Here is a 27,077-nt window from a genome sequence, read left to right as displayed (position 1 = left end):
CGGCAGTTTCCACTGGATTTGCATTGCAAAGTGTTTTTGTTCAAGTCCATTGCTCCTTGTGTAGGTCTTCCTGTAATTCTCATCATCTTTTGTTAAGGGTTGGTCTGTTGGAGCGAGATCTAGCTTGGTTCTATATACACTAATTCTGAGTGTATATATATATATAATGCCATGTCTTTTCTCTCTCTTTCTCCTTGTTTGGTGACAGGCCTTTCGAGAGGGCTCACGAAAGTCTCTGAGGATGAAGGTGAGTAGAACTGAGAACCCTCTGTGATGGTGGTGGGGTTTTTCCCTGTATTTTGTGCCTCTGGGTTTGTCTGGGGAATTTCTGATTGTGGGACTGGCCTCAGTAATCTCAAACCTTACCATGCACCACAAGCAGGCCTATTCAAAAGGGCATCACAGGAGTTGCCCCTTGAACCTTGCTTCTGCTTCAGATAGCTTTCTGTGAGGTAATATCATCCAATTCCAAGAGATATGACTGACTGATGACACTTGGGAGTGGGGTGTTCGATGTAAGGGACGTAGAACTAGTTGTAGCCACTCTTCTGTGAGGTCAGTTATCATTTAATTGCATCGAAGCTATTTTAAACCTGGGCATCAAAGCAGTACCTGGGTTTAATGTTGGGAGTCCCTTGCAGTGTGGCCTTGTTTTTCTCCACATCCTCTGACTAGGGATGGGATGATATATTTATCTCTGACTCTCTGCAATACTGGTAGGTGTGGTTGTCTGATAGAAACTTTATTTGCCACAAAAAGACTTTGAGCTAGATGTGTTCTTAGAAACACAAGAGGTGCCTTAAAGTTCAGTCAGCTCCGTCTGACCCCAGGTCTGTAGCTGACAGTGGCTTCTAGCAGGTGGCTCAGAGGAAGTAGGACAATCCTGTAGTGTGTCTGTCCATATGCACCTATCTCCACAGTACACAAGTGCCTTGAGAGGGTAAAAATGCATTAAGAATTTTCATAGTTTTAATAGATATGATGAAAATAATGATTGTTCTTCAGTGGTCCTTGTCACTAAGAGCTCAGTGTCACATGTGTCTCAGTCCCTGATGAAGCTAGTTGAGTTACTGACCTCTGGAATATTATTTGTTGAATTACTTCAACTACTGTCGTGTAAAGAATGAAGCTTGTCTGTTTGAGTTTGTTTTTCCCCTACCAGCTTCTTTTTTTCCCCTCCCCTCCAAGATGGTCTAAGTGGATTACCTAATTCTGCCCTCTCTTCTTTACACTGCTTAGGACTTGCAGTTTTAACCCTCTGGGTATTAGCTTATGCTCTACATTCAGTTCCTTGAAACCCCGATGACCATTTAGCTGGAAGGTTCAGAAGTATTTTTGGATCAGTCACTGCAAGATAGAGCTGCAGTCAGCATCACCTAGCATTATGCTGGGCATGAGTGGGTTGACTGTAGGGCAAACCTACATGACGTTTATTTGCCTTTGTGTGTTCTGTTACTTTGCTTTTTAAATCTACCTAATTATTTTTCCAAAGTGACTTAAAAAAACCTTTTCTGGCCACGGACCAGCTTAATTTTCTTGTATGTAGCAGTGCCAAGTACCAGGTCTCAAGAGGTCTTAGTCCTGCATGGAGTTCCCCGTATGTGCACTGTTTTACAATGTTCTGGAGGATGTGGGCTCCGAAAAAGGTGTCCTCATAACCAGCACATGCTTGGCTTGGAATAGATCTGCCTATTTGTGTAGCATATCCACACACTCAGAGCACTGTGCTGAGGTTTTTCCCATTGCGTGCTAGCCATTCACTCTTTGCTGTTTGGTGCAGAATTCCCCTTCTGAAGCACATGCCTTGGATGAAAACACAGCTGAAGGGTGGGAGAATCGAATACGGCTGTGGACCGATCAGTACGAGGAAGCCTTCACTAACCAGTACAGTGCTGACGTGCAGAACCTGCTGGAGCGGCATCTAAACTCTAATAAAGAATATGTGGGCAAAACTGCTCTGCTAGACACAATCAACAAAACAGAGTTGGCCTGCAATAATACTGTTATTGGGTCCCAGATGCAGGTAAGAACCTTTGTGACTGGAGTGGGGTAAGTCGGGTCCTCGGGTTTCTAGACATAAGGCATGGGTGAGCAATATCGTAGCTGGTTGTATAACTCCAGACCAATAGACACAGATTTGAAATAAAAAGGAACAGAAGAGATGCCAGTGCCAAGGCGGATTCAGAAACATTTTCAACCAAATCAGTGTTGCTACGTTGGGAATATTTTGTACAGTTCTGTGATATGGTTCACAGGTGTGTTACCATAATTAGTTCCTGGTCACTGAATGGCTTGAGGCAGAACCAGACCTATCACTTGCTGCAGATAGGAAATTTCCTGCTTTCCAGCTGAGTTTTTCTGTCTTTCAATGATTTCAATATTTTGGGTGACTATTTGGACTCTGATAACTTCCAAGTTGTGCACAACTACAGTTGATTTTGTGGAACTGTCTTCCTAACTTTTCCAAGATGTGAATGATTGGTGTCTTGCCAGCTTTATGGAGTGCACGTAGACAAGGAGAAACAAGAAAAGGATGTGTTTGTGTGGTGTATGTCCTCCCCACTGCTTTTCTCAGCTGATATTTTATCTGGTCCATGCTTTATTGGACAGAGAGAAGCATTTCCACTCAGTTCAGGCTTTGTGGGTCTTTCTTGTCCAGGGGAATGCAGATAGGGGCAACTGAAAAGGATGGGCTCCAGAACAGATGTGGGACACCTCTTCTGTAGAAGGGGAGCAACAGTCAGAAACCTGAATGTCAGGTGTATGTTTGTGCTTGAATCATTTGTGTTTCTATCAGCTGACTCACCGCTCTGTGAAGTTCACGTGCTCCCTCCCACCTTTCCCTCTGCTTTCATGTAGGTGAAGCACATCAGGCAGAGCAAAGATATTGCCAGTAAGGGAGAGTGCAGTAAGAGGACTTTGGACCCAACTTCCTTCCACTCTTGCCTGTAGTTCTGCAATAATAAGACTTCTGTGGGGGTTGGGGAGAAACACTTCTACTTCGCTGTGTGAGTAGCCTTCCTAAAGAGAGCAACTGAGGAAATACAGGGAAGAAAAAGTTCTGCTTCTCTAGAAATCTTAATATTTTTGGAGTCTAAATATAAACTCTTCAGTCTCCTTCACATGAGTTTTAGGAAAGGTCCTGAAATTAAAAGTAAAACATACGCTGTTTCTTTTTATCACCTTCATAGAGTACAGCAGGACAGGTGATTATCAAAGATATCATACATCGTTGTGCTTGGTTTTGTCATGCTCTTTTGCCCTCTCCCTTCACCCCTGTACAGACATAGGTTTTCCCACAGGGAAAAGTCAGAATCCCAAATTGGAAAACTCAAAATGCAATATATCCCAAAGAAACAAAAAGATAGTAAGTTGCAAAACTTCCTAGTGAGCTGCAGTTACTCTAAACAAGCTGTGAGTAGGTACCTATTGCACATTGTGCATGCTGCGATAGTATAAAGTGACTTGGAGGCTTTGTAGTTCCTCTTGGATACTGAGGAAAGACCAGGTGGATGTCTGGGGCTGCTGCTTGTCAGCCCCTTATGTCCTTGTCTTCTCTGCTCAGTAGATGGCTGTGGAGTGTTGCGTGGAGGACAGCCTGCACGAGGAGCGCATGGTCTCATCCTGCGCTTTGTGGTCTTGTTCCGGTCATTGGTCTCATATTTGTTAGACAATCTGAGAAGGCTTCTTTGGTTTGCATCCATTGTCTTTTAACTAGATATTGTTTTGGATGGAATAATAGCTTTTATGGGAGATAAGGGAATGGGTACTTTGAGCTAGAAAAAAAAAATCAAGGAGGTCGTGTCAATATGCTCATAGCAGCAGTGTGTGGAAGATGGATATTGTAACTGCTCTGTTTGGCTCTGAAGACTCTGGAGAGAGGAGGAAGGAATAAAAATAAAATGCTTTGTATGCCCTGCATACTCTGACAGTTGAGAATGGTGTTTGGCTTGGGTAAATGATGATGCAAGTGTATACTTAAAGAAGAGGGAGAAGTAAGCATGACCTAAAAGCTTCCCCAAGCTGCCTTAGAGTTATACATGGATAGGGGATTTTGATCATTTGAATGTTTTGAATAAGCCGATTCTCAACTGCCCTCATGATGCAAAGGGAAACTTGTGAAAATATGAAGCTGTTTGGTGTCATAAATAAAATCATCTCAGTGCTGGCTGCTGCCAGATGCTCAACAAACTGAAAGCTGTGAATCACTTTTCTGCCTGCTGTTGCCGAAGCAAACCCAGGGTCAGTATCTGCCCTTTGTTGCCTCTGATAATTGCTGACTTGAGCTCAAACTCCTGATTGATTTCACATTCTGAAGTGAAGAGCGAAAGGGCCTTTATAAAATAAAGCCACTGAGTATTATGCAGATGTTGCTCTGGAAACATATCGGAACAGTTTTGTCTGATTAGCAGTCAGCAGTCCCTGGGGAGTGACATGAACAAAATCATTTGTTCTTTTCACACATGAAAGCATAGCAGCTAATCCTCTTCTTATTTCTGAATTCAGGGAACCAAAACAAGCAGAGCCAGGGCCTTAGCAGAAAAAGCTGTGAGATCATTCCTGTTTTACCAGCTCGGACAACTGAGTTTTACAGATGCAGAGCTTCTTTCCTTCATGGGCTGTCTTACTCCCACCACCCTACCTTATTCCAGCTCTTTTCCAGCACCAGGTGGACAGTAATACAGGTCAGTCATGAGCCATAGTGAAGGCTGCCAGCTATTAACTTGCATCTCTGAGAGGTACCAAGAGAATTTGGTAGAGCAGTAGAATGATTTAGGTTGGGAGGAACCACTGAAGGTTGTCCAGTCCAACCCTCCTGCATAGGGCCAGCTTAGATGAGAAACTGGTTGTAACAACAAACCAAGTGGTAGTATAGAAACAAAATTACTCAACTGGAAACATGCTTGTGTCTCAGTCCTAATGTACCTGCTAACTTCTGGGACTTCCTCCTTATTTCCTTCTGTGAAGCACTAACAAAACTAGTTCTATTTATTTATTCTCTGTTACCACAGTTGGATAGTACAAAGTGTATCCAATGTTTTTAAAGCAATTTAGCCACTACTCTTTGCAATGCAAACAGTCTTATCCTATAATTCATTCATGTCATGAGTTGATCAGAAATCAGGGCCAGCAGTTTGGCTTCTTAGTCTGGAAGTAACATGTTTCTTCTATGCTAGTTCAGTGGACTTCAGGAATCCTCTGTGAGCTCCCATCAGGACCTGTGATAGGTGAATGACACCCTGCAAGGCTTTTCAGAGTCTCTAGTATGTACGTGCAGGTTTTTCCCATTGCCAGCAGATGCAGCGGTATGGAAGAGAGAAGAGGAGATCTGGAATAGCAAGACCATTACTTCCATCTGCGTAGGTTTCTAAAGAATATTTTTATAAAACTATCTTTATCCTGGACCTGGGAGAAGTCATCAAACAGATCTTACTTTACTGGCTAATCCAAGATCTGCAGTATAATGTCGTGTTAAAACAATGAAAGTCATCTTCTTCCCATAGAGGTTTAATTCAGAGCACATACAAGATTGCTACTGAAAAAAAATACTATCTGTGGTTCTATACGCTCATGCACTCAGTATGGAGGGTTTCATTTGGTTCTGACTGCTGCCTTAAGGCATTAACTTCATTTTCACAAGGTTGGAATGTCATTGTCCAGACGGAGCCCCTTCTGAAGCTGATGTGATTTTTATCCATTTGAGCAGTGTGCTCAGTAGCTGTTCCTAACAAGAAAGTTCTATCAGCAAAAGTTGGGAGCTTGCTTTTAATAAAATCTTGTAGTTTACATCTAATTTAGATAGATGACTGTTATTATTGCTGGAGTAAGAACACTTACGCCTCAATTCACTCCGGAAAAGTATTCAGAACCGGGTCCTTATGAGCAGTAAGTAGCATGCTTAGGAAGAAGCAGGCACAGCTCTCGTGGTGAGGCAGCCAGCCATCTTCACATGATCTTTACTTGCAGAGAGATTCAATCTGTTAAACAAGAGAAGTACTTTGTTTTTATGGAAGAAGTCTTTCAGTGCTTGTAGTATCCCTTCCATTATTCCATAAAATGTGTTGTATTTGGTTGGCTGTGCTTAAAGAATGTTGTGATTTCATACTGTCAAGACACATGGTTGTGAAAATCCATTGTAATAGGGTTTTAGACTATAACATAAAGATGATACAGGAAAATGCTTACTTAAAAAATTGTTTCTTCTTGTAAAATAGTAAATCCACAGCAGCAGAGGAGCAGGCAGATGTAGAGAAGTTTCTGGATGGAGATAGAAATTGCCAGCTGAAATCTTTGGCCTGTTAGCTGGAATTTACCATCCTCTGCAGAAGGAAAAGCCTGTGTTTTTTCCCCTGAATGTGTGACAACCCACAATTTAGGGGAAGATTTGAGTTATTCTGGCAGTGAAAGTGGCCATAATTGCAGTTCCCCCTTAGCAGCAACTGACAGGTCTGATTATGCCTCCTAGCTGCAACACTGAAATTGTTGGTCTGATAGATTTGTGAAACATACTGTTGAAGGAAAGGAATAAATACTCTTTGCTTTTGATAAATATTATCAAAATCATTGGTCATTACTAAACTGTTAGAGAGTAAACAATATATTCACCTGGCAGAGTTTCTGTGTGTTGCCACTAGAGTAATTTCTCTTTTCATGCAGGTAAAATACACTTCATGAGTTAAAAGCCTTTGGTTTAAATTCTCATCTGTTGCTCTGGTTTTTGTTACAGCTGCAGCTGGGAAGGGTGACTCGGGTTCAGAAGCACCGGAAGATCCTGAGGGCAGCAAGAGACTTGGCACTAGATACCCTTATAATTGAGTATCGAGGGAAGGTTATGTTACGGCAGCAATTCGAGGTCAATGGGCATTTCTTCAAAAAGTAAGAGTACTATGAAGTGATTAGTATGAGAGCATCGTGGCATGGAGAGACTAGTGTCTCTATGGGATAATGCACTCTGACAGGGCCCTCGTCAGCTGTGCCATCCATAGAAATGGGAAATCAAATGTACAACCTCAGCCTGATGCTCTGCTTATGAACCAAACCCCTCTGAAGTAGATCTGTTAAACTGTGACGATGGAAGTGCTTAAGCATCCAGAGCGGTAGCGCTGATGGAAGTGCTGCTTCCAGTGAAGTGAGGGATACCTGTTATAAATGCCATGGGAATTGGGTATTTGGGGATTGAGACCTTCTGTTACTTCTCCAGGCCATATCCCTTTGTGCTCTTCTACTCCAAGTTCAATGGCGTTGAAATGTGTGTTGATGCCCGCACCTTTGGTAACGATGCCAGGTTCATCAGGCGGTCCTGCACTCCAAATGCAGAGGTAAATTCTTCCTTCACTATCACTGTAATTGCAAATCCATGTTTAATGCATTCCCTTTTTATGAATATTCAAACTTAAATGAAGTAAATGGGGTAAATTCTCTGTATCTCTTTCTTGTTTGGTGATTTATGCTTGGAAGATGAGAAAGTTTGGGAACACAAGGGGTTTTTTGCTTGGAAGGAGAAGGTTTCTTTTACGGCTTTCCATTGACTGCAGAGTAAGTTAGGGTAAGCAAGTGGTAGTTAAGTGTAAGTGGAAAAGCACAGGGTGAGACAAGAGCCGTGAAGCAGGCTTTTCCCTATGGAGAATTTGGGGTAATTATTCATGGAATATGTAAGAGCTACTTTGCAGAGGAGGCTTCCCTCTTGGAAATAAGAAGTGCGACTTGTGGAGATGTTAGTTTCTCTCTACTTTGTTTAACAAGGTTCGTCATGTGATTGCTGATGGGATGATCCACCTGTGTATCTATGCTGTTGCCACCATTGCCAAGGACACAGAGGTTACCATCGCCTTTGACTATGAGTACAACATCTGGTGAGTCCTTCACCTCGCCCAGGAGCTCTCCACTGCCCTCCTGGACTGGACATCTTCCTCCAGCCCTTTCCTCGCATTCTACATTTTGCTCCGTTTTCTACTGAATTGCATTTTCCGGCTATTCTGTCCAGTTCTGCTGGCATATTCTCCAATAGAGGCCATAAGGTAGCCTGCTGTCCTTGCTTTGGCACGTGGTGAGATGTTTAGTAGGAGATGCATTGAATGTCTCTGTAGAAGGGTTGAGAAGTGAAGAGTGACACAAATTATGTTTGTGTTTTGGAGCAGCAACTATAAAGTGGACTGTGCGTGTCACAAGGGGAACCGGAATTGCCCTGTGCAGAAACGTAGCCCAAATGCTGCAGAACACCTACCTCCACCTGTTTTAGGCACACTGATTGGGGCAGAAACACGCCGGCGGAAAGCCCGTCGAAAGGAGCTGGAAATGGAACAGCAGGGCATGGCTTCGGATGAGAACAGCAGTCAGCAAACAGAGGAAGTTCCTGAGGGACCTGCAGCAGTCAGTGACAATGAGGTAAACCCTTTGACACTGCTTTACGCATGGTTTTCTCATTCAGTGGGGTGGAATCTGATGTGCTACAGCGCTGGGATCTTCAGAACAGCAACTGCAGGAGGCCTTTTTTAAACCTTTAGCACCTTAGCTTACCACAGAAATCCTGGTAGCTTTATGACAGTACCAGATAGTTTGACATACTAAGTCTGGGCTTCTCTTTCAGGTGGCAGAGAAGGAGGAGAAACAAGAAGGGGAGAAAGAGGAGCCTGGAGATGAACAGGCAGCTTTGGTCCACAGCCGACGGGCAAGTACCTTTCTCAGTCTGGGTATCCTCCCCCTTAGGAGATGCTTCATGCAGTGACCAGCAGGTCCAAGTGGTGATTTCACTTGTTTCAACACAAATTCCAACTGTTAGTAGACTTCAGTAATTTGATTAAAAACAAACAAAACCCAAAACCACCCAAAAAAACCCAACCACACAGACTGACTCCACATCACAGGATTTATGTTAGAGCACTGCAGATTAGAAGATATATGTATATTTTTCCTAATTAAAAGGTTTAAGTGTTACTTTCAGAGCTATTCTATGCTCTAAAACACACCATTAACAAGACGATCAGCACCAGATTCCAAAAAGGTGAATGCACCCTTTTTACATTCCTTCTGCCTTTCCTTATTGCCAGTACAAGAGTTTGTGGAGCCATATAGAATAGTACGGGTCAGAAGGGACCTTTAAAAGTCATCTAGTCTATCCCGCTGGCATGGGCAGGGCGCTTTCCACTAGATCATATGATGAACCAGAACCTGACTTTTGTTAAAACTTGACCTGTTTTAGAGGGTTAGGTTTGTTAATGTATATCTGTTCCCTGTTCATAAACTTGTTGCCAAGTGGGAAAGGGGTAGGATCAAGTGGCAGAAGTTAATATGAAGGGAAGACCACGAACAGTGTTGTTGGCACAAGTCAACAACATTTGCTATGTTCTTTATTACAAAATTCCTTTGTGCTTCCAAATCATTATTGTCCTAGTCAAAATATTCCTTAGTGTTCTTCGATCTTTGATAGCACAGTTCATTCTCAGCCTTCATCTGTACTGGGTAAAGCTGTTTTGTTTTTCTTGTGCTTCCTATGGATGCTTCCTGGAATAGAATGTTTCATGCATGTGAATGGAGCTGTTCTGGCTCCATCCATTAAAAAAAAGGAAAAAAGAAGTACACCTCCTCCAAAACCACAAAAAACCAAACCCAACGAGCAAAAAAGCCAAACAAACCAAGCAAGAAGAAAGGAAAAAGTGCTCCCATCCTTCTAGCAGCCAGCAAATATATTGGAACAAGGAGTTCCCTGTTTTTCATTTATTCACCAAATCCCGTAGTCTCCTGTCTTTCTCTAATGGGAGATAGGGATCTTCTATGTGTAAATTTCCTGAGAATGCTTTAAATGTGGAACTAGCGCAGAGCCGAGGGCCATCCAGTGGGAGATCCTTGGCTTATCTCATGGATTTTTTTAGAACAGGCAAGATAAAGCAGTCAGTTCCTACTGAAATCTGAACAGGAGCAGCCATGCATCAGGCTGCCCTTTACCTGGGGGGAAGATTTCATTCAGCAGAGAAGCTGATCTCTTCCTGGGATAGTATAGTTCAGGAAGTGTTAGTTTGCTATGAGCCTGTAAGCTCTGTTCCTGTACGTGGCACCAGTTAATCTCCTTTAAGGAGATTGAGTTTTCTATACTTGGCACCAGGTAAATACATGTATCTATAGTTTTCTCAGTCTCTGGTGTGGGGGGTTTTTTGGTGTGTATGGAGTACTTTTTAAGAGAGCTGTAAAGGCCAGGCTGCTGTGACTGAGTGCTGCTGTCTGCCTCAAGGTACTTTCTCCTCCATCACAAGTTTCAGAAGACACTTGACCCCAGGTCTTAAAATTCACTTTATTCAGCCTGGGTTTTTTCCAGTCTTAATTGTGCTGGGCCTTTTACATACATAATTCCAATTACTTCTGACACAGCTCGGTGATAAGATTTCCTGTTGTTTCTGTTTACCTAATAAATGCCTTTGGTTTTGCCCCTCTATTTTCTCAGGTTCTCTTTTTCTTACCCACTGTGTAAGCTTCTTAGACAAGAGCTTTTATTTTTGAGCTGAGTGATCTCCTGACATTAGGGAATGAATGAATCTGGATCATTTTAGTCAGCTTGTGTGGTGTGTTATACTTGCTGCAAATTACTGCTTCACTTCTGTTGCCTCTGGCTTCTGTTTGCTTCTAATGTTTGGTCATTAGCGAGTAGCTCTATTTGTTTCCAAGTTGTCTCTTCACTCTATTTATTCTTTCTTATGGTTTTTAGTTCTTCAAAATCACGCATTTCCTTGTGGCTGTTTTATAAATGTAACTCAGTAGTATCTAAGTGGTCTTATTGAAGAACAAGGTCTAGTTCTTCTAGTTGCTCTATGAACACATGATTATTTTGTTGTTGTTCTGGGAAATTTGCCACATTGAAAAATGCAAATATCTGGAAAGAACTGCTTCTTTCTGTCCCCTTTCTGGCTCTCATCATTGCTATTTGGCAGCTTTTCTCCTTCCTGTGCTGCATCCCATATCTGTTCTTGCCTCCTTCTTTTTATGTGCATGATTTGCAGTGCTGACATAAATTTACTTTTGTGTTCTAGTCCCGGGAAGACAGGAAGGTAGAAGCCATCATGCACATGTTTGAAAACTTGGAAAAGAGAAAGAGGAGACGAGAGCAACCCTCAGACCGTAACAGCACTGATGCTGAAATCAGCGTCAGTTCTGAAGCTCCTGAGCTGGAGGAGATAAAAACAGAGACTCCTGAAACTGAGGATGGAAGTTCAGCACTGAGTGCTAGTGCTGCTGCTGCTGCTCCTCCTCCAAGTGTTTCTAACAGTAACAGCAGTACTGGGGTGAACACACGACGATCCTCACAACTAATGGTAAGATGAAGACAGGACTGTTTAATAGCTTGTAGTAAGCTCAGATGCAGCAGATCTGATCATGAGATCATTGAGGATGGGAGGAGCTTCCTGAGGTCTCTAATCCATTCCGTGTCAGGCAGGATCAGCTCCGAGGTCAGCCCAGGTGGCGTGGGTTTTACCCTTGGCTTGAATACCTCCAAGGATGGAGATTGAACAGTCCCCCTGGAAAAACAATTCCAATTCATGACTGTTCTCACAGTGAAACAATTTTGGCTTGTATCCAGTCTGAACCTCATTTCTGTGTAGGTACATTGATGCACCACTGCATCTTTTTGGTGGCTTCAGTCAGGATGTGGGAAGGCTGCTCTTAGGTTCCCCTATGTTTTCTCTTCTCTGGACTGAACAAGACCAGCTCCTTCACCAAGTGGGCCCCTTCTGTACTGGTGTGAGCTTAAGTTGGATGCACAACTGCAGTGATTGAGGAATTCTTTGCCTTTTCTTTGTTTTTTCAGCCTGGTCTACTTTGGATGCATGTGTTCCCATTATATGGCAGGGCCCAGATACTTGCCTGGAATGATATATGTCAGCTCAGATCAGGAGTAAGACCAGTTGCCTTGAGACAAGTGGCAAGTTTCATATTGCTGCTTTCTTCCTTAAGACTAATGTTCTGATTGACCCCCTTGAGAACACAGCAGACAAAAGGATAATGTGCCAGTGTTTTGGAAGGGTCCCCAAAGCCATCTTAGGAGCCAGTACAGAGTCCTACCAGATCTTGAGAGTCAGGTAGTGTCATTCAGTAGATCTCAGTCCTTGATGCTGTATGCAGAGAAAAGGAACACTCACAGAGGTGCCTGGACTGACGACACTTTATATTGTAGGATGCTGTCCCTGAAAAAGCGGTTGCTAAGCCAGCTCCAGCAAAACCCTCCAGGCCCCGACCGAAAAGCCGCTTCTCTCGATACCGGACCAGTTCAGCACAAAGGCTGAGAAGGCAGAAACAGGCCACTTCCCAGCAAGCTGAACTCACACAGGCTGCTCCAGAGGAAGGAAGCACTGCCAGCTTGGTAACCACAGCAGATGTCAGCAATGTAGAAGGTCCAGGAGAAGGCAGACAGTTAACAGGATCTGACCCAGCTGCTGTCCTGGCTGCAGGATCTCAGTCCAATCGAGCTGCAGTAAAGTACCCCAAAACTAAAAAGGTAAATATGATTGAGTGCTCAAACTGGAGGGGAAAAAGAGGTTTTGTGCGGCCTTTGGGGAAGAGTTGGCTCAAGGGAAACCATTCTTCAAAATAGCTGGAATTATGTGACTTTATTTTTTACAGTAATATTTGTTCTATAGTGTTTAAGAGCCCTAATGATTCAGAACCTCTGCTCATCCCTCTACACAGAAAGATCAGAAAAAGAAATAAGCTGATCTTTATGACAAATCTGCACAGACCTTAGACACCAACAGGGTAGTATGGATGCAATGGAAAAGGTCTCACTTCTAGTTACGGCAAAGAAGCTAGTGTCAACTGCCACATGCTGGCCATTAGTGGCCATTAGCCAATCATGCATTTAGGCTTGCAGCTGGATACCTATTTTGGACAAGGTGATCAAGTTTTGTGAGAACCTTCTAATAAGTTTAATAGAGCATAAAATCAAGAAGCTGCTTGTGTAAAACTGGATTGCCTATTGTTGTGCCTGCAACAGATGAGAATTGGGTTTGACTCAGGAAGTCTTGTCTGTGTTCCTTCCTGTTGAGGATGGAGGGAGGTTTTAGCACACAGGCTGCCCAGTGCATTGCTTCCCCATACACCTTTGTGCCATGTTGCCTTTCTTCAACTGTTCTCGTTGCATTGACATGTGTGTTTTCTCCTTCAGTATCTTGTTACGGAATGGCTCAATGACAAGGCAGAGAAGCAGGAGTGCCCTATTGAATGCCCTCTGCGCATTACTACAGACCCAACAGTTTTGGCAACTACCCTGAATATGTTGCCAGGTCTCGTCCACTCCCCGCTGATTTGTACCACACCTAAACACTACATTCGTTTTGGTTCACCTTTCAACCCCGAGAGACGGCGAAGGCCCTTCCTGTTGGATGGAATTTACAGCTCCTGTAAAAAGGTATGTTTGTTCATGTCTTCCCTTCAGGGGCTCTGTAGTTAGCAAGCTCTTACTGGCATCCCTGTAAAGTCATTATGTCATCTTTGAGCCTATTTCCATGTGTTCCTGCTGGGCTGGCCTTGCCTGGTGTGTCGATGCAGTCTCCACATTATGGCTGCTGACCCCCTTCTAGCCAGGGTTCAGTCTTCGTCCTGGCCTTTTACCAGGTAGAACAACTGTTCTGTGACGCTTCTCTTAGAAGCATGTACTTTCAAATCTGCAGTGGCTGTTTCTTAGCCAGCATATGTGATTCAGGGAGTTTTAGTTGTTGCCTTTGGAATGTTTTACGTTACTACTTTCACAGTCAGAGGATGGTTGGCATTGTGGGGATAAGACAGTGTTGCAAAAGACCTCAAGAATACATTCCTCAGTCAAGATCCATTGTCTTTGGAGAGCCTTTGTTGTTTAGTAAAGCTGTGGGCTTGCCTGTTTGCAAGAGCAAGCCCACAGCTCTTTATTTGGGATCATAGACTGTCTACAACAGATACCTGTGGCTGTGCAGGAAGCCTGAACTGAGCCTAGCTGAGGACTTCATTCCTCCAGAGATGGTATGTGGCCGTGCTAGCAGTTACCTGTCACAGGGAAACAGTAGTCCCGGTTAGTTTGCTCAGTCAGGTTTCTATCAGAATCCGTCTTTCCTGTTGCCTGTCAGCTTTGTTCACAGGCTCTTCCAGTTCCGTGTGACTGCTTGAGAACAATTCTATGGAAATCCTTTCTGATCTTCCAGTCTTGGTAGGTTTCACAGCCAGGTACCACGTCCTGGCTTCTTCGTCTGCCTTTGAGGGAGCTTTTCCACAGAGAAGCTTTGGACTGTATGGTTTCTACCTTCAGCCAGTTTGTTGTCATGCCCTAACAGGCACCTACAAAAAGAAGCTAAGGTCTCTCTTGGATATATCCTTCACAGGTAAAGCTCTTGATTGTTCACATATACTCGTATGAACAAAGCCATGTTTGTTTCCATGTGCCCGGGCAATCTCCCCACGCATCTTTGAGCTGAGAACTTCAAGGTTGGAGCTGCTTTTTTTGAACTGTAACAGTGTCTTTGAGGCTCAGGGAAGAGAGAAGCATCGAGAGCAAACCTGTCAGAGCTATTCTGAGTTGTCTGTTTGGTGTGTTTGATGTACAACCAGTCAGTAGCAAGCTCACAAGACAGTGAAAACTGTTGTCATGGAACAAGTCTTCCAATCTCTTGCTTCAGTTGCTATTTTTCTAGTCATCGGTAATTCTCACTGCTGGAGAGGGAGTGGACTACTCTCACCCTGGATGACTTCCATTTAGTCCACATCTTTCCTGAAGCAAAGTGTCCAAAACAGGATGTTGTGTTGCAGCTGGGACATTTCCAGAGCAGAGAGTTGCTCTGTGTCTCGTAGCCTACACCCATCCTGTGCATCCCAGGATGATGACCGAGTTTTCTTTTGGCAGGTTGATGTAGATTCATGTTCAGTTTATGATGTCCTGTGCTGGTTAGAACAACCCCTTAGTTTTCTAGCCCATAATTTTTCCAGAACAGATGTTGCAGAAAGTAATTTGTTAGATTTCTACTTTTTGAAAAGAAATAATCCATAACTGTTCAAGTAAGTGGTTTCATTCACTTTTGTAGGAGTCCTGAGCTTTTTCGTGGAGAATACTTAGTAGCATTCAGTGGTTTCATCACTGATGGTCTGGAGATGTAGAAAAGCCTCTGCTCACATTGAGGAATGTTTAGAAAGCTCTCAGGGAGAAGACCTCTCTTTCAGCCAGCTGAGGTCTAGGAATGGCCTAGAACTTGATGACTTTGCTCTCTCAAGACCTGATCTTTGTCTTGTCTGCTCAGTCAAAAAGGTTGATTTGTAAAGGCTGTTGAATAGATCACATATTTTCTTGGATTGTCAGCAGGCCTCTTCCTTAAACTACTGAGGATTGTGCCAAAAACCCTCAGCTGATGATCTCAGTTTGCATCCAAAGCCTGCCAATGTCTGAACCTCGCAAGGAAACTGAAATGTATAACCTGCTCACGTTAATCACACGGTGCACAGTGACTTGGCTGTCAGATCAGATGCCCCATCTGAGGTAGCAGTGCTCCAGACTGGCTGGCACTTCTTGCTTTCCCTGGAGGCCACAGTGGAACCCATTGAGTTCTATTTGAACAGAGAAGCATTGACTGTGCAGTAGTGAAAACCATCAAAATAGATCCTGTCACCTGCTCTTCATCTTCACACTGAAGTTTTTCACTTGGAGGATTGTGGCCATTGAGTTTCTGATGCACTCAGATAACTTTGAGGAATCATAAGTCACATACGAGTATCTCTAATAGGACACATATTGCTGGTGTGCAGATGAACTGTGGATATCTGAAAGGTAACTTATGATTTTAAACCTCTCTGGGAGAAGAAGAGGCTGGTAAAGTGAGTCCAGCAACACGAGTGCAATCCACTGTTTGCTTTTCTTCAGCAGTTTGCTGGTTTTTTACTGAATCATCTTTATGTTTTCTCTTACACTGTGGTGGTGATTTCTTTATAGTAAAGCAAGAAAGGTTTCCTGCCTGCCATCAGGAGTTGGTTTGTATCAAGATACAGGGCAGATTTGCTGAGACTTCAATTCATGTTCACTTGCATGAGATGTGAAACATTCTTTATTGTCTGTATTCAGAAGACCACTGTGACTTTTATCTCTTTTATTAGCAGCTGAGGAAAAGATTTGCCTTTATTATTCTCTTCTTGGTTTACCCCCCTTGGAAACTGCTGCTTGCATTTTATCACAGTTTTTTCTTTGCTTTTGTCTCTGGCAGCAAGCACGGTCCTGGAAGAATTGTTATGTGATTAAACTCAGCCATTTCTCTGCTGGAATTGTTATAGCAGAGTCTGTGTTAAGCTTTAATGTGCCTTAGTGGATCAGGGGGACAGTGTGTGTGTGCTCTTGGGCAGGAAACAGCTTGCTTTTTTTTTTTTCTTTTTTTCTTTTTTCTTTCTTCCAAAAATCAGGGGTTTAAGATAGTTCATCATATTTGTCTTCCATTTCTTTTAATTAAGATTCCTTGTAATAGTTTTCAGCTGCCAGAGTTTTGCATTTAATCTGTTTATGATTTGCTCTCTACTTATCTTTGTGTTACTGCTGAAGACTGCTGATGCCCAGAACACATCAGGAGCACGCAGTCAGTCCTATCACAGTAGGTGGTAGGCTCAGTGCTGTGTTCTAAGAGATTCCTGTCTGAGCACACCCGAAGGAGGTAACAGCAGTGTTCTGAGCAGTCTGTCCTGCTGCACTGAAGTGTAGGGGTTTGAGTGCATCCTGCAAGACAACATAGGAAGTACCAGAGGGTTTGCACGCTTATGTAGTCTTGTTCTGTTTCAGCGCTGGATCAAACAAGCCCTGGAAGAGGGGATGACTCAGACCTCACCAGCTCCACAAGAGAACAGAACCCAGTGTCTATACCAAAGTAACGAGAGCAGCAGTTCTTCCAGCATCTGCAAAGATGACACAGGTAAGTGCTCAGCACCAACAGTGTGGGCCCTTTAGTGAAACCAGGGAAGCTGCTGAATAACAAAAGCAGCTGTGCAGGATGTGATCTTAGTGTGTACTGCTGCTTGATGGCACAGCTTTATGGCAGGTGAGACTGTTATTTTGCTCTTTATTCAAGTTTCTGCAGACCTGTTCTAGCTTGACCATGTGTGAAGCTTCTCAGTATTCTGTGAAAAGATAATCAGTTTATCTTGCTTTATCAACCTCAGTGCTGTGTGATGCTTAGTCCAATAGAGGTAAAAGCCAAAAAAGAGTACAATATCATCTCTTTTCAGCAGGGTGCTGTTAGATGGACGAATAAACATCTACTGACTATAGGAAGATATAGCAAAGTCTCACAGGCATGTAGGTAATGAGCAAATGATTAAGTCTCAAAGATGGAGGAGCTAAAATCTGTGAGTAAAGCAGCAGAATGGTTAAATATTGTGTCTGAATCTTTCTACAGAGAAAGAGGGTGAAGATCTGCCCAGTCAGGGATCAGTTTTCCAAGGACAACAGACAGGAAGCTAGCCATCATGCAGAAAATACAGAATTGATTACTGAAAAGTTAGATGAATAGGAACTGAACAGAATGCCAGAGTCAATAGATGCACATCCCTGAGCAACACCTGAAGAAGAAACAACTGAACTGCAGGATTTACTGAATACTTTTTTTCTTCAAACTGAGCATCAGAAAAGATACTGTTTTGAATATGGGTAGGCCTAAGGGAAAGGCATTAATCTTTTGTGGGAGTGAAATGTGTTTGGGCTGTATTGGTGTAGCCTGTAGGTAACTGTTAGGTTCAGGTAATAACCGAGCTGCCTGTGGTTTTTAGCAGTGAAAGTGACATGTCCTCTGACCCCTTTCCTCTTTCTATCCTTTCCTATCTTCCTTTCCCCTAGCTCCCTCTTGTGCTCACTTCTACTTGAGATATATCGTTTCCTTGTTCTCTGTGTGTTCCTAATCATGTATAGTTCTGTTATCAGTATCTAGACATGTCTCAAGATTGGTATGGAAGTACTTTAGAGGTACTTATATTTTTAAGGAATCTTTCATAGTCGCATTGGAGATTCATGGGCTCCATCTGAGCTGGAAATAGGGGGCAGGAGACAGCGTGTATTTGCACATGGTTAATGGTTAAGGTTAATGGTTGAGCCCTGTCCTCAGCTCAGTTTGTTTTTCAGACTTGCTGAGTCCCCTGAAGAAGTGGAAGTCTCGCTACTTGATGGAGCAGAATGTGAAGAAGTTGCTGAGGCCGCTGTCTCCCGTCACCCCTCCACCTCCCATCCCTTCAGGTCCTGGCTCAGCGAGCCCACAGCTGGCTACGCCCTGCTCGTCACTGCCAGGAGAGGAGGAGAGTCGCAATGGTTACGGCATCATGTTCTCACCAATTCCTTCTCTGGCTGCTAGTCGCTGCAATACTCCACTACAGTTCGAGGTGAATGTGACCGGGGACTGGGAGTGCCAAAAAGTGGGGAACGGGGATATTTGCAGCAGAGGTAGCACTACAGACACCTTCCTTTTTGACAATGTGGTTATGTTGCTGAGCAGCATCACAGTGTCACTTGAGCACTGCTGCCTTTCTTCTTTATTCCACGTGTGGCCACATCTCCTGCTCTAGTCAAACCTTGCTGCTGCCCAGCCTCCGCTCACTTTGTAGCTCTCAGTAACATTAATCTACTTCTTTTCTCCATTTCTGCACAGTAGCTCCCAAATTTTGCAGGCTTTTCAGTGTCATCTTCCCCACTCCAGATCTCTGTGCCAGTGTGCCTAGTACAATGTCTGTGGAAGTTAATTATAGCGTTTGGGGGATCTTAGTTAGAAACCCAGGCTTTCCTCTCTGCCTTGTTCTCAGACTGAACACTGTAAATGGCTTTCTCTGTATTTCATGGTGCAGACTCTTAATCTGACAGTATAAGAAATACAAAGAATAAGATGCTTCTTAACATGTATGTCTTCTGGTTTGGGTCCTAAGTTATAGCATGAAGCATGGTTACCCAGTCCTGTCTCTGTGCTTGCAGGATGCTTTAGAAACCACTGGAGTTGCCATCCAGGCTGGGTTGTTTCCTGGGGTACTCTGTTTACAATAGCCATTGCTAACCTCTGTGCTTATCTTTCAGTTGATTTTATTTTGCTTCTTGACTTAGATGAATAACAAGATGCTTTTCCCTTCTCTAGAACGTATCCTCCCCTGAGAATTCCCCTGCGCACAGGCCTGAGTCCATGTCACCCGAGGTAGTTATCACACTGTGTCGATTGCATCTGAGGCCAGAGTGTGTGTGCTTGTGTGTTCATCGAGGCCATGGTGGGAGGGGAGGGGTGAGGAGTGTGGAGGTGACTGGGAATAAGTGTGGAGCATTAGTCACAGTGAGGCTGAGAAGAGTTTTCAGGGTTATCACGAGAGAGCAAACAAATTGAGGACTGGAATTTATTATTCACTTGTTGACGCTGATGGGAAACAGGCAGTGTGAAGTCTTGGTAAGTCTCAGCTACTGAAGTGAAGGGAAGAGGTCTGGAGGCCCTGGAAATACCATCATCAGCTTCAGCCCCAGCCCAGCAGATAAATGCTGTGTGATATTTGCTCAGTAGCAGCAAACTGCCTACTGGGGAAGAAAGGGGAAAGCTTTCATGACTAGTTGTGACTTAGGAGGAGACAGTGGTGACCTGCTCTCTTCAACCTGGATTTATCACCTGTTCACTTGCAGACTTTAAAACATTGAGGTGATGCCAGAAAGTAGCATTTGGTTTACCTACTGCCTGTTGTAAAACATGAGGTGTGAAGTATTCAGAGACTGTTTCATTGAAGAAAGTACGTGCTCATCTCCAGTGTGACAGAGGAAGCATTCTCAGTGGCAGCAGTAGAGCAGAGCTGGTGCCTGGTGCTGCTGTGTTTTTCCCTAAGCACTGTAGTTCTGCAAAGAGGATGAAATCTTGTCAGTTACGCTCATTGTCTGAGATCCTGACATATTAACATGGTGAAGGAGATGATTATGCAGTTGCCCTGGAGGGTTTTTGGCACTTCAAGCAGCTAAATGGTTATACTGTTGTATCAGTGCCTAGTGCTCCGGAAACTGTGACAGCACAAAGATGATGGCGTTATGGTTTTGTTAGAGAATGTAACATGTAGAAATGCAATATAAATGAAATGAATGTACTATTGTTAGAGATTACCAAAGCTCACAATAAGTGAAAACAAATGGCTTGGAGATCCTGGTCATTTTATTGTTAGGAAGTTAGCAGTGGCTGACTTGGGACAGCCAAGAATTTGGCTAATAGAACAACAAATGGACAGCAGATCTTTTCTGTTCTCTCCCCAAAATGAACCCAGTTAGTACTATGTGTTAACATCAACTTTGGGACGTATGAGGCCATTGTGAAAATGACTTCTTCGCTGACTGCTCAGGCATAGTGCTGACCCTTATCCTCTTGCTGCAGTAAGACTGCTAAAGGACAAAGGGTATCTTGCTCTGGACAACTAAACTGATTCTTACTTAGTTTCAGTTGTTCCTTGTAGAATGAGTGAAATAGTGCAGGAAAGGACCAAAGGGGGAATTAAAAAGGAACTGAGAAGCAATAAGCTAGCGTTGTACAGAGCACTTTCTGACTTAAGTTTCAGTCCCCACCCTTGCCTGACCCTTTTTCTGACTTCCCCTCCTATATCCTTCTTGGATTTTCCAGCTCTGCCTCCGGTCCGACGTGGATTTGAAGGGTGGGTACCTGGATTCCAGTGCAAACACCTGCCCAGAACGGCCATTGCTGCTCAACTTTGGATCCTCTGATCTGGCTCCACAACCCTCCATAAACTCTACTTCAGAGATGAACTTCCCAGGGAAAAGTGGGGAAGCACAGATGCTGCTACGAAGCTCTGATCAGGCTTTTCGGACAGAGTTTAATTTAATGTATGCCTTCTCCCCATTGAACGCTATGCCACGTGTGGATGGGTTGTTGCAGGGATCTCCTCCTTTGGGGGAGAGGAAGCCAATGAATTCGGAAGCAGGATGCTGCAGCTCTCCTGCTGTAGGATATCGCCTGCGGAAGTAGATTTCAGCAGACACGAGTCAGGGCTGCTTAAAGAGACAGTGCATGGATCCATGTCTCCCTGCGGCGAGAGGGCTTGTGAAGGCGTCAGATCTGCTCCTCAGAATCCTCCACAAAGGAAGAAGGTAAGTATTCCTGTAAAAGGAAGTCTTAGATTGCAGGAACCTGAGTGGAAACAGTGAGCACCATGGAAGGACTTACAGGGAGAACAAAGAGAGCAGAATACAACTGAAATACAGTCTGGGCAAGTAATCCAAGCATCCAGTGCCTGGATGAAAACAATCTAAAAGCTGTTAAGAGAGTGAGCTACCCTTTAGGCAGGATTTTGATGTGAGAGGTGGAAGAAAAAGATCACAATGAAAATACCTCTACTGGGAGTTGTTCAACTGAGATGAGACCCAGAGGAATAACAGTGCAGCTGTACTTCTTGGTGGAGGTGTTATTTATCAGGATGAAAAGAGTTCTTACTGGGGAAAAGGGTCTAATGTTTGAAAAGAAAACATAGGCTGTTTATGAGAACATATTAGGACATTACTATGGAAACAGTAACATTGCAAGAAAAGTAGATGAAGGTTGTTACTTAAATTTTAGCTCTTCGAAAGTAAAATTACAGAAGTATTGTTTAAAGAAAGCAAATGTGTATTGGTTTCTCAGTTCACTTGTGTAAGTGTCCAGCTGAATGGAATGTCTTATTTCTATTCCATTTCTGGAGGGTTTTGATTTTTTTCCAAGTTACACTTAAAACCTTCGTACGTTGAGCTACTTTTGTAAATACCCTCTTCGACATTTTAGTATTGTAAAGCCTTTTGTACAGTCATTGAGTCATAGTTGATAAATTCTCCAGCCGAGCTGCCTTCTGTAAGTCCTTTGTGTCTCTGTACCTCATAATAACTCTTAAGGGGAAGGCACACTGAAAGGTAAGTGCTCATCTAGAAATATATGTGTATTTTTAGGTCTGCTGTCCCTGTGTCAGGAGACTGTGTTATCCGGGACCTTTTGGTTTGTGTCTTTGACAAATCTGAGAGTATTTTGCACAAACTACAGTCCACATTTACTGAAAGTAGTTTGTTTAGGGGGTAGTACTGGAAGTTTGCAATACCGTCATAGCAGGAACCTGCTCTAAAGCAGGGTGTTGAGAGGAGGGGGATATAGAGGCTTGATGGTTGAATATACAACCATGTATTGAAGTAATGCGAAATTCCAGGTTGTAAGAGAAGCAGACTAGCTGGATATTTCTTCTGAAGTATTAGTCATATGTTGGTACAGTGTGGGTGAGCGTGGCAGTCGGTGAGTGGTCCAGATTTGTACCACGTTCCAGGCACTCCAGTAAAAGAGCTGGTTTGGGCAGATTTTATAATCCCAACAAACCTTTTAAAGTTTTATCTGCAAACCCAGAGAAATAGATTTTTAAAATGGGTTTGGGGCTTGTTCCTCCCCCTCTCCTAGTCCATGGCATTCCCAGGCTCAGGCTGTATTTTCCTCTCCCAGGTATCTCTCCTAGAGTACCGCAAGCGGAAACAAGAAGCCAAGGAGGGAGGCGACTCCATGCGGTGTACAGGGACTCCCACCCGACAGGGCAGCAGCAGCTCGGTGACTGACACAGATGGCAACAGCTCTGCAGCACGAACCCCGTCCTCCCCACACAGTGGCTTCTCCCCTTCTCATCCCTCCCTGCCTCACGTGGAGGACATCAGCCCACCAGACTCGAGGGGGGCTAGTTCCTCATCCTCACTCAGCAAATCCCAGGAGAACATCAGCAGTAGGTGGTGAGTGTTCCCCTTCCAAGCAAGCCTGAGATTGCTCCACAGAGAAGGACTAAACTCTGTAGGGGGCATGTCCATAACAATATCTGCATTTGGATGGATTCAGTCGGGTCTCTTGGCATTGTTCTCTTTTGTAATTGCTAAACAAGTGTGAAGGATACCAGCAGCCTTCTCAGCCTGCCCTTTTAGTTCTTGGGTTAGATATCATAAACTGTCTTTGAAAGATCCAAAGTTAAACAATTAACTCTTCCACCACTTTACTTTTATGGTCTCGGGTTTGAAGGTCTTGTTCTTGCGATGAGAAGTTAATCCAGGTCTTTTCTTATTGAACCTCCACTCTTTTTGGACATGAGTGATAGTAAGTCAGATCCTATTCAGAAGGAAAGCTAACAGAGCCCTCTGCAACTTGACATGTGAGAAGCAGGGACAGTGAAACTCCAGCTTTCCTAATGATTTGCAGATACAGCTTGAAAAGCAGTTAACAGACTGCAGTCAATGGCTTGCCAAAGGCATGGGAAAAACACCTTTATCACGTTACCATGAGAAGGTGTGATAAGGGGAAAGGTTGGTCTTCAAAAACTTTTGACCCCAATTGTAATATCTGGTCCAAAAAATTAAGTACTGCAGCACTGGGATGCAGAGTATTGTGTTATGTAGTGTCACTGCACTCTGATGTTCTGTTGGCTGGAGTGCTGTAGTACACTGGCTCTGCTGCTTTGTTTTCAAGTTCTGCTCCTGCACACCAGAGGCTAAAAGGCAGAACTTTCTTAATGCTGATCTCCACATCTGTCACGTAGGCAGCTGTGCCACAGCTCATGTAATGGTGGGGGGTGGCAAGGGAAGAGATGCTGAGCAATGCTGAAAGCAGTGAGGAGGAGGATGTCTGTGTTGAAAGTGCTTGAGAACCATTCTTTTGGGTGGATTTGCAGGAGCAACAAGATCTGTTTCTTTCACTTCTTCATCACTCTTCAAGCAGTGATTAGTAGAAATAATTTGTCAGTACTCTGTCTACCAGATGACCTTCTGCCAGATGTTGGGACTGGCCACAGCTGAGGCTGATAATTAGTTTATAATCATCATTTTATAATGAGGTATTATTCTGTGCAAGCATCGATATCCCGTGTCCTTCTCCTCCTGTGCCACTTCCTTCTGCCTGCAAAAGGGTGAAAGAAAAACCTAGTTGAATGGAACGACATAATAGCTCAGGGTGAGGTGTTGGCGTGGCAGCATTGCTCTAGGACCATGTTTTATATTCCGAGCTTCATCTGTTGTTCATCAGCAGGTGCTCTGGCTTCAGTTTCTCACATGGTTTCGTAAGTAAGTATTGTGTGGGAATAAAGATTGTATTGTTACAGGACACTGGATGTAAAGTTGGAACCATGCTGGTATGTTTTGAAATGGGATGAAGCACATTTGCTGCCTTTTAAGTTCTTATTCTTCTGTGTTCTAATGGGCAAGGCTAGCAAATGTACAGTCACCTTCTACTTAAAACCTATATTAGAGACTGCATGTTTCAGAGTTAAAGTTGTGACCCAATTTCATCTTTGAGTGCTTACATTCCAGATACATTTCCAGACATTCACAATAGGATAATACCAGGGAGAGAAGGAAAGGGTGGGAACTAAAAATATGTGCCTTAATTTTTAGAGTTGTCCAGATTTTTGCTGAGTTCTACAATAATTGCCAGTAGCTTTCAATTAAAAAAAATTAAGTTTCTGTCTCTTTCAGTTGCCAAGATACAGCCATCACAATGTAAACAGATGTGCTGCTGCCCAGTAAACCCAGCCTTGCAGAACACTGTCTCCAGCAAAACAATAGCAGCAACGAAGGTGTGAATTCACCCCCTCACCCTATTCACCTCCATGAGGTGTGAACTCTGGCGCCTTCTCCCTTCTGCTTCAGTGAGGGGTGAACTTTAATGTCTGGGCTATTTATTTAAAAGAAATAAAGCTAATGTAAAGCACAGTTTTCAGTATATCTTTAAAAAGAAAATGATTAAATACAGAAATCTGTTAAGCTGCATGCTTACATGGTATATGCAGTGATTTAGTATTATAATACATACCTAAGTTTAGGCATTCTTAAGGCACACGTTCTTCAGTGTTTAGGGTAAAGGCATTGTGAATCCCTGGTGAAGGTAACTATCTCATGGGTTGAAACACATACTTCTGAAGAGATTTGGACGGTCCTGTGCATGGTAGATTGAATATTGACCTGGGGGTCTGGGGTTTGGCTGTGGCTCTGTTTCTTCTACACATTGGCTTTAGGAAAGTTGCTTCACCTCTTTTTCACCCTCAGACCAGACACTTGTAGTATATGATGGGACAAGATCTAGCACCAATCTTGAGTGGAGATTTTGCACAGTACAAAATAAATGGAACCAAGTAGCATGATTGGGCAAAACAGCCAAACTAGGTGTGACTGTGCTGTCTTGACACTGTGTTATAAAGGTGGATTGGGTTTGCTTCTTTTTAGTTTGAATACAAGTGATCTGTGTGAAATAATTGCAGCTAACCTTAAAACAATGCCACGATTTCCAAAATGCTGTTGTATCTCAAACATTTGTCCTGGGATAAGGTGTCCTGTAATCTGTTGATCTTCTGGATGTTTATACCATGTTTTTGATAAGAGCAAAGACTGTTTTTCTGAGGGCAGTGCTGTCATGGTAGCCAGTGACTGGCAGTGTAAAATCCCACAGGAGCTTATTTACATTGCAAAAGCAGTTCAGAAGTTTATTCCTCATCTGTCTATAGAGCTGGTGGTCTCCGATTCCCTCCCTTTTATGGTAGGAGTTTGCATTTGCACTAACATCATACCAGTGAATTTAAGCAAAGACTTGAAAGCCAAACGTGTCTTGTGATTATGCCAAGGACCCCACAGCCCCCGTGTGCATTGGTCACATCACTCTTAGCTGTGTAATGGGAATCCTCAGCTGTTACTGGGGTTTTGTTGCAGGATGGTCCCAACATCGGTGGAGAGGCTTCGAGAGGGCCGGGGGATACTCGAGAAGGTGCTGCGAAGTGGTGCAAAGGTGTCCCAGAGAAATGACACCTCCCCTCCCTGTGACAGTGCTGTCGAGAGGGATGCAGGTAGGAAGATGAACTGTTGAACCGTTGGTTGGTGGGTTCAGATAGCTTTGTAAACTTCCCTGTGAACTTAGTTGTACTTTCATCTTTAACATTCTCAATGCCTTATAAGAGCCTCCTGCATACTTTATTGCTATTCAGATAAGCATTGAGCTTATATCCCTCTTCTTTTGGACCTGGAGGACCTCCAAGATTCTCCAGAGATTTGATTCAATCACTACCTGCATCTTGGCTCTGGCAGGGACAGCTTCTTTGTCCTTGGACAGATGGGTTAAGCAGCATTACCTCAACTGCTTCTGTGCACTGGGGATAGAAGTGCCAGCATTTAATAATTCTAGTTTGCTGAACATTCAGATAAATGTATTATCACACTAAAATGCAGGGGTAGGCTTTAGGCAGTGCTAAGAACTAATTTAGCTTCTAAATCTTACTTCAGCTCTTTTTGAAGTTATCATTTCCCTGAGTTGTGATATTTGTCAGTTGTGTGAAATGCACTGAGCTGAATTCAGTGCTGGGTTGATGTTCCTTTCTTCTCTGAATAAAGCGTTGTCCTCGCCAAGTAGCACACAGGGTCAGTGTTTGTGACTTGAGCTGGAATTATAGCCCTGGTTTATTGATCTGAGGGCTAAAGGGGAGACGGAACTTTGTGAGAGATGGACAGATCACTTCATCGCTGCCCAGTTTCTCAGCTATGAAACGGAGTTATTTCTCTTTTGTTTATTTTGCAGTCTCTGTTGAATGCAGTTGTTCTTCCCTACCAGACAGTGCCCTCGGCACCCTGACTGCACTTGGCACTCAGAGCAGTGGATCACTGTATTTAAATAACTTGGTCTGTCTGTTGCCATCAGCCCCTGCTTCCTCATAGCTGAGGACTGTTGTTAGACGCCTGGCTGATACGATTGCAACTTGCTGATGATTAGGGATCTGAACCATTTGCAGTCAGGCATATTTAGAAGAGTAGGCAAAATCCAGGCTGTAATCCATTCAGCTCTGGCTCTTCAGTCCCACCCAAGAGCTAGGCTGGAGTTAAACACTTGTCTACATTGATCCATTCTTTCTTGATGCACAAAACCCATCCCACTCCAAGCTGTAAAAACTCAATGCTGCAACTGACAAAAGTCTTTTTGTCTCTTTCATCCTAGTGCAGCAAAATGTTTTTATGTTCTTCTTTTGCATACTTAGGCAGTTTCTTCAGTAGCTTGTTTAGATTCTCGTTTAGGTTGCGTGAGCCACCTTCCCTTCCCCAGTTGCTGGTCTGCTTCTTACTGAAACCAATGAGTGGC

At 43.6% G+C, this 27,077-nt stretch overlaps 1 protein-coding gene across 1 annotated transcript in view; it reads left to right on the top strand.

Moving 5' to 3' along the window:
- Positions 1–27,077, top strand: part of SETD5 (SET domain containing 5) — a 37,003-nt gene that overhangs the window by 6,858 nt on the left and 3,068 nt on the right. Inside the window, 17 exon segments of the mRNA XM_010021077.1 lie at positions 209–247; positions 1,781–2,023; positions 6,728–6,876; positions 7,202–7,319; positions 7,744–7,853; positions 8,139–8,385; positions 8,588–8,668; positions 11,019–11,300; positions 12,161–12,481; positions 13,148–13,390; positions 16,760–16,889; positions 18,092–18,345; positions 19,086–19,142; positions 20,586–20,948; positions 20,951–21,070; positions 22,434–22,711; positions 25,664–25,797. Of these exon segments, the coding sequence (XP_010019379.1) occupies positions 209–247; positions 1,781–2,023; positions 6,728–6,876; positions 7,202–7,319; positions 7,744–7,853; positions 8,139–8,385; positions 8,588–8,668; positions 11,019–11,300; positions 12,161–12,481; positions 13,148–13,390; positions 16,760–16,889; positions 18,092–18,345; positions 19,086–19,142; positions 20,586–20,948; positions 20,951–21,070; positions 22,434–22,711; positions 25,664–25,797 (3,169 nt within the window).

This window comes from Nestor notabilis, unplaced genomic scaffold (genome assembly GCF_000696875.1).
Source record: "Nestor notabilis isolate BGI_N333 unplaced genomic scaffold, ASM69687v1 scaffold23158, whole genome shotgun sequence".
NCBI lineage: Eukaryota > Metazoa > Chordata > Aves > Psittaciformes > Psittacidae > Nestor > Nestor notabilis.
Note: the sequence above shows the minus strand (reverse complement) of the source record. Positions and strands in the feature narration are given on the sequence as shown.